The sequence below is a fragment of the Hyla sarda genome, chromosome 3 (genome assembly GCF_029499605.1).
Source record: "Hyla sarda isolate aHylSar1 chromosome 3, aHylSar1.hap1, whole genome shotgun sequence".
NCBI classification, from domain to species: domain Eukaryota; kingdom Metazoa; phylum Chordata; class Amphibia; order Anura; family Hylidae; genus Hyla; species Hyla sarda.
The window spans coordinates 353,132,726-353,145,494 of NC_079191.1; the positions used below are offsets into that span (position 1 = coordinate 353,132,726).

Here is a 12,769-nt window from a genome sequence, read left to right on the forward strand (position 1 = left end):
TCACAAGCCGTCGCCCATAATCAGACCCGGAGCGAATACGCTCCGGGGACTGATTACAAACGGGGTGCCGCATGCATGATCACGGGTGTCCCTAGCTGCGGGACTCCCGCGATCAGGCATCTTATCCCCTATCCTTTGGATAGGGGATAAGATGTGTAAGCACCGGAGAACCCCTTAAGTCATCTTTTTTCTAAACTAAATAATCCTAATTCTCATAATCTTTCTGAGTACTGTAGTCCTCCCATTCCCTTATTACCCTGGTTGCCCATCTTTGAACCCTCTCCAGCTCTACTATATCTTTCTTGCATACTGGTGCCTAGTGCTGTACACTGTATTCTATGTGAGGTCTGACTAGTGATTTTTACAGTAGTAGAAATATTTGCTTGTCCTTGGCATCTATGCCCCTTTTGTTGCACCCCTTGATGCAAGTCCTTTTCCATGTCAGTCAGTATTTTTCCATTTAATACATATTCCCAGACTAGAACATGTGCATAACCTTAGATTTATCAGTATTAAACCTCATCTGCATTTCTAGCAGTGCACTGTCCTCTAATGTGTTATCTACTATACACAGTGTCCTTTACAGTGTTAAAAGGGTACTCCACTGGAAAACATTTTCTTTTAAATCAACTGGTGGCAGAAAGTTAAACAGATTTGTAAATTACTTCTTCTCAAAAATCCCAATTCTTCTAGTACTTATCAGCTGCTGTATAACACAGGAAGTTCTTTTCTTTTTGAATTTCCTTTCTGCCTTCCCACAAGTGCTCTCTGCTGACACCTTTGTCCATTTTAGGAACTGTCCGGAGTAGGAGAAAATCCTCATAGCAAACATCTCTTGCTCTGGACAGTCCCTGACATGGACAGAGGTGTCAGCAGAGAGCACTGTGGTCAGACAGAAAGGAAATTCAAAAGGAAAAGAACTTCCTGTGTATTATACAGCTGTTATTAAGTAATGGAAGGATTGGGATTTTTTTTTATAGAAGTAATTTACAAATCTGCAACTTTCTGGCACCAGTTGATTTAAAAGAAAATGTTTTCTAGTGGATCATCTGCAAAGATTGACATTTTACTATACAATCCATGTACAAGGTCATTAATAAAAATATTAAAAAGAACAGGACCCAAAACTGATGCCTGTGTGACCTAATCAGAATAAGTACCAATAAGTACCATTAATAAACTCTTACCCACATTTTTCCGCAGTCCAAGCATTCTCATTTTATTTGCCAACCTTTTATGTGGCAAGTGTCAAATGATTTGGAGAAATCAAGATATACAAAGAAAAATTGGCAAATGGTAGGTTCTCCATGACTACTTAAATGTAACGCTGTGAATGAGAATGTTAGTGAGACTATAAGCGAGAGTCAAATATTAGTGTAAATAAATATTGGTATTGAATATATAGGTATTCTGGGATGTGGGTCAATTCGATTGATTTGTAATTTTATACCGGAGAAGAGTTAATAGATATGTGAAGAGGGTAAGTATATAAAAATGGTATTTATGTAAAAATGTGAGTGTAAGAGGCACATAAGTTAATGTCCAAGGTATAATGCAAATTTATTGATCAATACAAAAAATGAAAACGGAGGGGAGATGCAGGATCCTTGCAAACCCCTCCAATAAAATAATAAATCACTGTAGATAAAATACTGTAGTTATCACTGATGAAGGACCTAGAGGGTCCGAAACGCGTCTGATCCCAAAAGAACATTAGTTGCACTATTGCTGTACCTTATCAGCACTTCGGCATCAGAACTGAGGAAATACCGGGTCATCAAGTATCGCTACCACCATCATCAGAGCGCCCACTCCCACGAGGACTTCAAGCCAGTGAACACCCTGAGATGCAGCTTTTTCAATTTTGGCAGACTTGTCTGTCGGGAGGAAGACTCCGTCACCCGAAGTATAGGAACGTCGACATTTCCAGGATATCACAGGACCTAATAACCTCAATCTCCTTCGTGCCACCAAGGACGGGTAAGCACTACATAGCCCCGGCGATCTACTTTCATTATTGACGGCCGCCGAGCCGTCTATGCACTTTGCCTGAGATTGGAGATTGTAACTATAACGCTACAAACTATCTGTGGATGCGATACTTGTTTGCTACTAACCTGCTACTGCGTGACAAGTTACCAGCCAGCATATCTGTTCAGTATTAATCCATCTTACTGAGTGGGCCGAATTTGTGACACTGCAGCACTTGCGAGCGCACAGCAAATATCACCAAGCAGATTTAACTACCTCGCTGACATCAGTGACAGAAACTCTACTATATTGCACTGATTGTTAAACTACAGTATTTTATCTACAGTGATAATTTTAGTGGAGGGGTTTGCAAGGATCCTGCATCCCCCCTCCATTTTCATTTTATGCATTGATCAATAAATTTGCATTGTACCTTGGACATTAACTTATATGCCTCTTACACTCACATTTTTACATATATACCATTTATATACTTACCCTCTTCACATATCTATCCTTAACTCTCCTCAGCTATAAAATTACAAATCAATCGAATTGACCCACATCCCAGAATACCTATATATTTGATACCAATATTCATTCACACTATTTGACTATAGTCTCACTAACATTCTCATTCACAACATTACATTCAAGTTGTCCTTGAGAACCTACCATTTGCCAATTTTTCTTTTTAAATGTTACTGTTGGGTGTTAGGAGGATAGCACTGGGGCAGAGTTCTAGGACATTGCATAGATAGAGTACCTCCACTCCCTGCCTTTTTTTCAAAGATATACATCATCTAGCAATTTTCTCCAGTCTGGAGCTCACCTCCTCATAAAAGCTGATCAAGTTAGTTTGACAGGACCGATCCCTCATAAACCTGTGCTGTTATGGAGTCATACATTTATTTATTTTTGAGATACTCCAATACTGCATCTCTTAGAAAACCCTCAAACACAGTTGACATACAATGGAGTTAAGCCAGGCTCTCTGAGAAGAGCGTATGCTACAAACAACACGCGCTCCATTCATCTCCATGGGAGACCCTAGTGGCATCTACGATGCTCCCATAGAAATCCATGGAGCGCACGCTCCTCTCAAAGTGCCAGGTAGGAGATGGCGGGGGTTCCCAGCGGTCAGACCCTGCAATCAACTTATCCCCTATCGACAATCCTGTCGAAAGGGGATAAGTTGTTTTTTTGCCAGACTATCCCTTTAACTCGCTTAGAATGCGGTGGTAAATACCACCTGGACCTGATGATTTGTCTATTTTGCTTTTTTATAGGGGGCACTGTACTTTTTCCTGGGTTAGACAGGTGACATGTAACAGTTTTCATTTTCTCTCTGTATTTTACCTGGCATTTCATTTTTATCTGTGAACAGTGGAGAAATGTATTAAGTATATTTGCTTTTTTTCTCATCATGCTTTTTAAAGGGCCAACACTTTCAGTTTTATCCTTTTTACTATATGCAATTAAAGAAAATTTTGGGGTTAGTTTTACACTTTGTCAATCTGTTTCTCTGTCTCCATTTTTGCTGCTTTAATCTGTTTAACATTTTTTTCCTATAGCTTTATAATGCTCATTTACTACCAGTTCAGAAAGCCTGTGAATATAACAGCAAAAAAGCAACCATGCAAGGGGCATCCTGAAGAGCATCAAGAACTAGATTAGGGTACCACAACTCAACAAGCGGGCAAAATGGGAGCACACAATGAGCGATGCCCTGAAGGAAGGCTTTAACCTGAGGGCATAGGGATAAACCTGACCCTTCAGAGTGGGGAGACCAAGGCCCTACTTAAAGCCAGACTGAAGAAGAGACATAACCTTCAGAGTGGAGCATTCCAGGGGTGGAACCCACAACACTATCACTAAACAAAAAGGCTTTGAACATGGTATGGATGACAGGCTCAGAAAAACAACTTAAATTTCAAAATCTTGGCTTTAACAGCCACACTGTGGAATAGCGGAACTAAGGGTAAGGAGGTCAGGCTGAGGTAAAGGCCACAGAGTGTCTGCAAAAAGGTTGAGGAGGCCAGTGTACCAGGCCCAGCAAGGTCAATCTGGAGCCACTAGAATGGCTGGGAGGAAGGGGTGGGGGGTTGTCATTTACAGAACCTGTAACATGGAACCGCCAGAGAGTCCAAAGAGAGAGCCCAGGGATCGCCAACCCTGCCTACATTAGCGGGAACCATGAAATGGGACATGCAGAAAAGGAGGGAGACCTCGTGGTAAAGGAAACATTCCCTGTGGTCCAGCTTCTTCTAGCTGAGAAAGCCTGTCGCCCAGTAAAACAGCGTAGTTGAATTGTCAGTCTAGATTCTCACTGGAAGACACTGAAGGAAGACAGGGCTAGAAAAATGGCTCCAAGTTACAGACTGTTAATCTGAAGATGGACACCTTTAAAGACCACCACTCCTAAATGGAGTGGAGCTGAAAATGGCTCTCAACCTGGAAATGGCTGAAATGACATGTCAGTGGTGTGGGAGAAAGGCGCAACCCAAAGGGAGATGACTTTAGCCACCAGAGAAGCTCCTTATGGACCACAGAGGAAAGAAAAATCCTCTTGTCCAAGGGAAGCAAAGAGTTTGTCCCATTGCACTAGGGCATCTCTCTGGAGGGAGTGAGAGTTGAACCATCCTGCCCAAAACTTTCATGCAAAAGTGGATTGAGCGTGGCTTGTCCTCCAGAAGAAGGAAAACTCCAGACTGGATGGAGAGGAGCTTTTTGAAAGTAAGAAAAACTTGTGTTGTAGGTTAGCCATAGGAACTCCATAAACAGGGATGGAAGAAGGAAAAACTTCTCCAAGTTAGAAATCTGCGGAGAAATTCCAAAGTGATGCCCAAAGAACCTGCCACAAAGTGTCTCTAGTTGCAAGAAATAGACTTGACAGAAGAAAATGAAGGAGCCGGAAGAGAACTGAACTCAATCTTGTCCATGTGTGGGAGCCAGACCTCCTTGAAAGAGATGACCCATTTCTCGATGAGAAGACTTTAGTAGGGGTAGACCTTCAGAAAGAGGAAGAGAGCTTGGGAGCTTTCAAGTGGGGATGCCAGGAGGCCCTGAGCTTAAAGGAAGGTTCTTTGGAATCAGAGGAGGAATGCAATGTCTTTTCAGGCTTTCTTGATGATGAGGCACAAAAGGAGCCAAAACCTTCACGGCATCACTAGGACTGCTAACGACTGGAATGACCCTGATGGATTGAAGAACTCCTGCCGCTAGGAGCCTCGGAGATGATCATATCCAGACATTCCCCCAAAGAGTCTGACACCAAAAAAAAAAAAAAAGCCCTTGGGACTTTATTGGAAGCAGCATCCGCTGCCCAATATTTAAGCCAAATGAAGCATCAGATAGCTACAGAGTTGGCCAAAGAATGAGCAGCAAACCGAGCAGACTCCAAGGAGGAGTCACAGAGGAATTTGGAGCATGAAGAGTTTGGGATGTGAGACCCAAAAGTTCATCCCATTGAAGCATTGGAAGCAATGCACTGGCAAAAGCTGCCACCCCATGTAGAGCACGCCTTGCTAACTCAGAGGGGAGCAATGCTGGACGCTGGGTAGAACCAGCAGCCACAGATACAGCCATGAAAAAGGAATTCAGTTTCTTGACCTATGGATCATAAAGAGGAGGTACATCTGCTAGGGGAAGCGTGGGATTCTTAAAAAAAAGCTAGGATACCGGAGGACAAACAGACAAAAAAAAAAAAAAGAAAGACCCCTTAGTGATTAGATCCTCAAGAACAGTTAAAGTAGTATCGGTCCACGTGAATGAAAACGGAGCATTAAAATCCTTGTGACCTGAAAACACCAGGAGGATGTCAGCTGAAGGAAGTTCATCCTGGACCCTTTCTTAAAGGCTCTGGTGCAGAGTCCAAAAAGGACATAATGGCATGAGAAAGAGACCAAGCAGGGGCAGGGAAGATTGCCTGGGATTAAGGCACAGAAAGCATAAGGAAAATTTGTACTAGAGAGCAAAGGCAAATGCCCACCATAAAAAAGGATGGGGGGACCAAGAAGAGCAGCACCACCTGGGAATTAAGGAGGGGACAGGGGACCCCAACTAGAGCACCTAGGACCAGAGAGGGAAAGGGAGAAGAGAGAGACCCTAAGAAAGGCAGTGGAATGTCTTAAAAAGATACTCACTTGTCTAGCATATTCATGCAGGGTCATCCCTTTGGTAATACAGCACTGAAAGTAGAGTACCGGCACTCCAACTGTGAGTGCAGTGATTGGGAGGATAAGTGACCATCATAGTAAGAAGATAAATGATAACTGGTTTCCTGGCACCCTTAGGGGGTAATTACCTCTAGTTTGGAGGTCCACACTGACAGACAACCTTCCCTATGATAACCTGAAGAGTTAAAAGAAATTTAAAACTAAAATAAAGAAAAAGAGCAAACCTACATTGCAGGTCATGTCTGCCTCGTACAGAAACTTGGCTAAAACTGGTGAGGCTACTTTCAGTAGGTGGGGCCAACACTTTTTTTCTGCATAGTGTTACCTTCTAGTGCCAATGGGCTATATCCATGGTGCTTGTACTAATCTTATAAAACATAGCTGAGTTTATAATTCTTACCCACTCTTAAATTTTTTTCTACATAAAGATTCACACATTCTTTAAAGGGGTACTCCGCTACTAGATATCTTATCCCCTATCCAAAGAATAGTGGATAAGACATCCGATTGTGGGGTCCTGCTGCTGGTGCTCCCCGTGATCTCCCACAGCACCTGGCATTCTAAACAAACGTCGGGTTCATGCGGCGGTGGTCGTGAAATCACGGCCATACCCCCTCATGTTGTCACACCCCTGTTGGCTAAGACGGCCCTCCCATAGACATGAATGGAGGGGGTGTGGTAGTGAAATCACAAGGGGGTGTGGCCATGACATCACTATAACGGCCTCCGGCTCCCAGTGTTCTGAACAAAATGTACTGAACGCTGGAGCACCCGAGTACCCCTTTAATGGCTGACACTTTTCACTCAGCAGTATACACATTGTTACCTATAGCATAATAAAGGATATTACATATATTTATTCTTATGACAGCTGGCTGATATACTAACCATGGAATAAAGCTTGGGGTGGCATGACATCTGGAATTAGATCAGCCTCAGAGAGTAGGCTTGGAGTTGCTGAGTGTGAAGCTGGTGTACCCGGAGCAGAGAAATCCAAAGAAGGAGATGGTGATGGACTGGTCATGGGTGTCCGGTCTGATGAACTCATAGAGGAGAAGTCTACTACTTCCCCTTTCTCTAGCAGAATATCTGGGCGTCTGTTTCGACTGCTGGAGAACTTCACAGGAGTAGAACATGAGCTGCGATCCACAAATCCAGAGGCTTCTTTCTGCGCTCTCCTGATGTCTTTTGCTTCTTGAGTACAAGATCTTTTTTCTTTTAGCTCTATAGCAGACTCAACCGGGTTTCCTCTAGATCTTTTTCTGAGTCCTTCTACTGTGATCACTGGGTCCAAGCTAGACTTACCAGGAGCTAGAGAAATCATAACATAGTCCACAAAACCACTATCACTCAGTTGTGCTGTTAGAATATGCTTCAACCCTAAATTTAAAGGGGTGTTGTACTATTAAAAATATAGCTCAATAGATTTTATATTGAAGACAATGACACAGACTGTAAATGTGTTTCTCTGTTTTCCTGAACTTCTAGCTGCTGCAGTGATATAAACCTTACCTTATACTTGCTCTAGGGTTTCTATTGTCGCACCTACAGACACAGTCTTAAAAATGAACGATGGAGCCGGCGCCGGGAGCTCGTGATGTCATAGTACCGCCCCCTCATGATGTCATGAGGGGTGGGGTGTGACATCATGAGGGGCAGAACTATTATGTCACAAGCTCTCGAAGCCGGCTCCAGCGTTCGGAACAGTTCGGAACCCCTTTAAGCATGGATGGAGTTGTATCCTCCCTTCCCATGGGTCCCATCTACAGAAGGGTAAATCGCATGATGCTACCATTAAAACCGCAGAATAAGTCTAATATAAAATGGAACCAGTCAATATTCTGCCTGAACAACAAGTCACCGTGTCTGCTTTAGTGGCTTCCCAACAGCGGTGATTGATCGATGGGTGTAGGAAATGATCGTGGCTGGTGGAAGCCAATAGGGACCACTCAATTACTTGTGGTTCAAGCTGCATGGAAAAGGTTCCTTTTAATATCACTGCGGCAGTCATGGAATCAAGAGAAAGATAGATAACTAAGATTAACTTTATATATTTTTATTATGAGGTCCCCAACCCATTGTACCGTGTGAGCCACAATCAACAGTGAGTGATAGTTGGCAACCACATCAAGTCGCAAAGACAGTAGACGTATTGATTGTGAAACCTGACAGCCAGTACATCGGCAAACCCAAAAATCGCAGATGGCTACAGTAAAGAAAGTGCTACAAGCTATATTGTGAGCCACACAGCCCAAGGGGGGTTGCCACATGTGGCTTCTGAATCACAGATTATTCTAAAGTGTCAGTATTGTCAAATGTAAAATCTATTCAGTTTTATTTTTAAATGTACATTACATATTGCTCAACATGATAAACAGGAAAAAAAAAACGTTAGAAAGCATATGCATATACCCATATAAAAAAAAAAAACCTGCTTTTGTAACAAACCTCCATCACTTCTGAAACCAGGAGGCTGGAGTGTCTATCCCTTAAAATTACTGCCTATTAATAGCCAAAAGGTCTGTTAGCAAAATGAAGAGGAGTTAGGAGAGGTTAGAATACACAATACCACCCAAGCATGAAAATACAGATCCGCTGAATATCCAGAATAGTACTTTTTCCAGAATAATTCTAAATAAGGACAATCATCTGAAGTCACTACATACTCTTGGCTTAAAACTAAGGTTTTCAACCGGAACAGACTTCTAAAGAGACAGTAAAGTGTTAGCTTGGAGGACAACACAAAACCATCTGAATTTGGGACCAAAGACGTCTGTACAGCTCTGGACATTCAGCTTAAAACTGCATTTTCAGGAAATGAATGTTTTTGATGTAAATTAAATGGGTGACATTTTTGCAAGACATTAAAAAGCTAGTAGATTGTTGGTGGACAACACAGGGACCCCAGGCTGGGGTGACATCTGTAAATACATACTTTTCTTTTGCGAAGATGAAATATATTTGTCTCCTTCAGGTCTCATAGCAGGAGGTTTGTTATTTACAAGCTTCCACCATCCTGGTTCTCCAAACTCCTGAGCGCCAGATTTGAAAAACATAGGACTGCCTACAGAGAGACAACCCGCAACCGTGCTCCACCAGGTAGACGTCTTCTTCCTGAACACAAGAACACACACACATATTTGAGGAGGTCTATAAACAAAAAATAAATTTAACTATGGACCTTAAAAGAGGTTATCTAGGACTAAAAAAATTGTTGGAAAAATTGTTGCAATTAATCCGTAGGAATAACAACAAAGGACACTATGCAAATCCAGTAGCCATTATTACATATCTATGTTGGTCTGGAGCTCTGGTCAATAACAGCAGCCGCTTCTACTTAGTCATTACAGACATTGCAGGAGGTGCTAAGCTATGTACAGATAGCGTGTATATACACTGCTCAAAAAAATAAAGGGAACACATAAACAACACAATGTAACTCCAAGTCAGTCACACTTCTGTGAGATCACACTGGTCACTCAGGAAGAACACTGATTGACAATCAATTTCACATGCTGTTGTGCAAATGGAACAGACAACAGGTGGAAATTATAGGCAATTAGCAAGACACCCCCAATAAAGGAGTTTTTTCTGCAGGTGGTGACCACAGACCACTTCTCAGTTCCTATGCATCCTGGCTGATGTTTTGGTCACTTTTGAATGCTGGCGATGCTTTCACTCTAGTGGTAGCATGAGACGGAGTCTATAACTCACACAAGTGGCTCATGTAGTGCAGCTTATCCAGGATGGCACATCAATGCGAGCTGTGGCAAGAAGGTTTGCTGTGTCTGTCAGCGTAGTGTCCACAGCATGGAGGCACTACCAGGAGACAGGCCAGTACATCAGGAGACGTGGAGGAGGCTGTAGGAGGGCAACAACCCAGCAGCAGGATCGCTACCTCCACCTTTGTGCAAACGGTCAGAAACAGACTCGATGAGGGTGGTATGAAGGCCTGACGTCCACAGGTGGGGGTTGTGCTTACAGCCCAACACCATGCAGGACGTTTGGCATTTGCCAGAGAACACCAAGATTGGCAAATTCGCCACTGGCGCCCTGTGTTCTTCACAGATGAAAGCAGAGTCTGGAGATGCCGTGGAGAACGTTCTGCTGCCTGCAACATCGTCCAGCATAACCAGTTTGGCAGTGGGTCAGTAATGGTGTGGGCTGGCATTTCTTTGGGGGGCTGCACAGCCCTCAATGTGCTTGCCAGAGGTCGCCTGGCTGCCATTAGGTACAGAGATAAAATCCTCTGACCCCTTGTGAGACCATATGCTGGTGCGGTTGGCCCCGGGTTCCTCCTAATGCAAGACAATGCTAGACCTCATGTGGCTGGAGTGTCAGCAGTTCCTGCAAGAAGAAGGCATTGATGCTATGGACTGGCCTGCCTGTTCCCCAGACCTGAATCCGATTGAGCACATCTGGAACATCATGTCTCGCTTCATCCACCACAGACTGTCCAGGAGTTAGCGGATGCTATAGTCGAGGTCTGGGAGGACATTCCTCAGGAGACCATCCACCACCTCATCAGGAGAATGCCCAGGCATTGTAGGGAGGTCATACGGGCACGTGGAGGCCACACACACTACTGAGCCTCATTGTGACTTGTCTTAAGGACATTACATAAAGTTGGATCAGCTTGTAGTGTGGTTTTCCACTTTGATTTTGAGTGTGACTCCATATCCAGACCTCCATGGGTTGATAAATTTGATTTCCATTGATAGTTTTTGTGTGATTTTGTTGTCAGCGCATTCAGCTATGTAAAGACGAAAGTATTTCATACAATTCATTCAGATCTAGGCTGTGTTATCTTAGTGTTCCCTTTATTATTTGAGCAGTTTATATAAAACAATATGAAGAGGTAATAGTAGCTTGCACTCACCGTCGCTCATGTTTTTATTATCTTTCAAACTTAAGTACAGCATGGAGCATATCAGGGGCTAGCCTGAGCTCCCCTGCTATGTCCTGATATGGTGCGGATTGATGGAAATAAAATCTAACTTTTGTTGACATATTATAAGAATGTCTAATCTGTAATTTGATGCCTTTTGGAGATTTTTCCATCTTTCCTTGGCTTCTTTATGCACATTAATACAAATTTTTTACCTGGGGTGCCCAAACTTTTGATCCCCACTGTACGCCAAGTGGGAACGTGCCCCAAAGGTTTATTAAATGTGTTTAACTCCAAAGAGTTACCTATTTCCCAGTAAAAAGGTCCAGTGCTTCTCTATGAATGAACAGATGTCCTCTTTCCATCTGAAGTAGCCCTGGCGGCCAGATCCTTCTAATGATAAGTTGTACATGGCCAACATGACAACCTGGAAAATAAAGTGTTTATTTCAGGTGTCTGAAGCAGAACAGTATGATGTAAACAAAATGCATATGACAGAGGATGCCAGTAATGGCCATGCTGGCTTCCCTGAAAACCAAATCCACCCATATTAAAGGGGTACTCAGGTGGAAATTATTATTTTTTATTGATTTATTATTTATCAACTGGTGCCAGAAATTTAAACAGATTTGTAAATTACTTCTATTAAAAATTCTTAATCCTTTCAGTACTTATTAGTGGCTGTATACCACAGAGGAAATTCTTTTCTTTCCCGAGCACAGTGCTCTCTGCTGACATCTCTGTCCATTTTAGGAACTGTCCAGAGCAGCATATGTTTGCTATGGGGATTTTCTCCTGCTCTGGACAGTTCCTGACATGGACAGAGGTGTCAGCAGAGAGCACTGGGGTCGTGACAGAAAAGAAATCCAAAAGGAAAAGAATTTCCTCTGTAGTATACAGTCGATAATAAGTACTGGACAGGTTAAGATTTTTTAATAGAAGTAATTTACAAATCTTGTATGGAGCAGAAGACATCAGCTCACCCAATCCTTTCGCACGGCAAATAAACCTCCAATGGTAATTTAGAAATCTGTTTAACTTTCTGGCAACAGTTGATTTAAAAATAAAAAAACATTTAAAAAGTTTCCCACCAGAGTACCCCTTTAATCATTAGTAAAGTGCAAAACAATTAAATTGTATGCAGTGCTCTGGCTTACCTGCTGCCAAGTGAGCCTTAAACGCTCAAACTGCTCCTTCCCATCCTCAGAACAGTCACTACATATGAATTTGAAGAAATTGTCTCCTTTAAGATAACTTGGGGGATCTCCTCTCAGCTGACCTGAGAAAGGACAAATGTAAGAGTGATTTTGCAGGAACTAGAACATATAGGGTGCTCCCTGACCTTAAAGGGGTACTCTTACTTCTATATAAAAATCTTAATCCTTCCAGTACTAATCAGTTGCTGTATACTACAGAGGAAGTTCTTTTCTTTTTGAATTTCCTTTCTGTCTGACCACAGTGCTCTCTGTTGACACCTCTGTCCATGTCAGGAACTGTCCAGAGTAGGAGCAAATCCCCATAGCAAAACTCTCCTGCTCAGGACAGTTCCTGACGTGGACATAGGTGTCAGCAGAGAACACTGTGGTCAGACAGAAAAGAAATTCAAAAAGAAAAGAACTTCCTGTGGATCATAACAGCAGCTGATAGGTACTGGAAGGATTAAGATATTTTAAAAGTAGAAATTTACAAATCTGGAATAAATATAAAAGAAAAAGGGGAGGTGCCCACACAT

At 42.7% G+C, this 12,769-nt stretch overlaps 1 protein-coding gene across 2 annotated transcripts in view; it reads right to left on the reverse strand.

Moving 5' to 3' along the window:
- Positions 1 to 12,769, reverse strand: part of KAT14 (lysine acetyltransferase 14) — a 35,045-nt gene that overhangs the window by 17,607 nt on the left and 4,669 nt on the right. The window contains exons 2-5 of one of the 2 annotated variants that reach the window (XM_056567599.1): positions 12,195 to 12,316; positions 11,343 to 11,464; positions 9,085 to 9,263; positions 7,038 to 7,460 (exon numbers count right to left, since the gene is read on the reverse strand). In XM_056567599.1, the coding sequence (XP_056423574.1) occupies positions 7,038 to 7,460; positions 9,085 to 9,263; positions 11,343 to 11,464; positions 12,195 to 12,316 (846 nt within the window). The remainder of the gene's footprint in view (positions 1 to 7,037; positions 7,461 to 9,084; positions 9,264 to 11,342; positions 11,465 to 12,194; positions 12,317 to 12,769) is intronic. The other variant, XM_056567600.1, reaches the window with a different exon arrangement.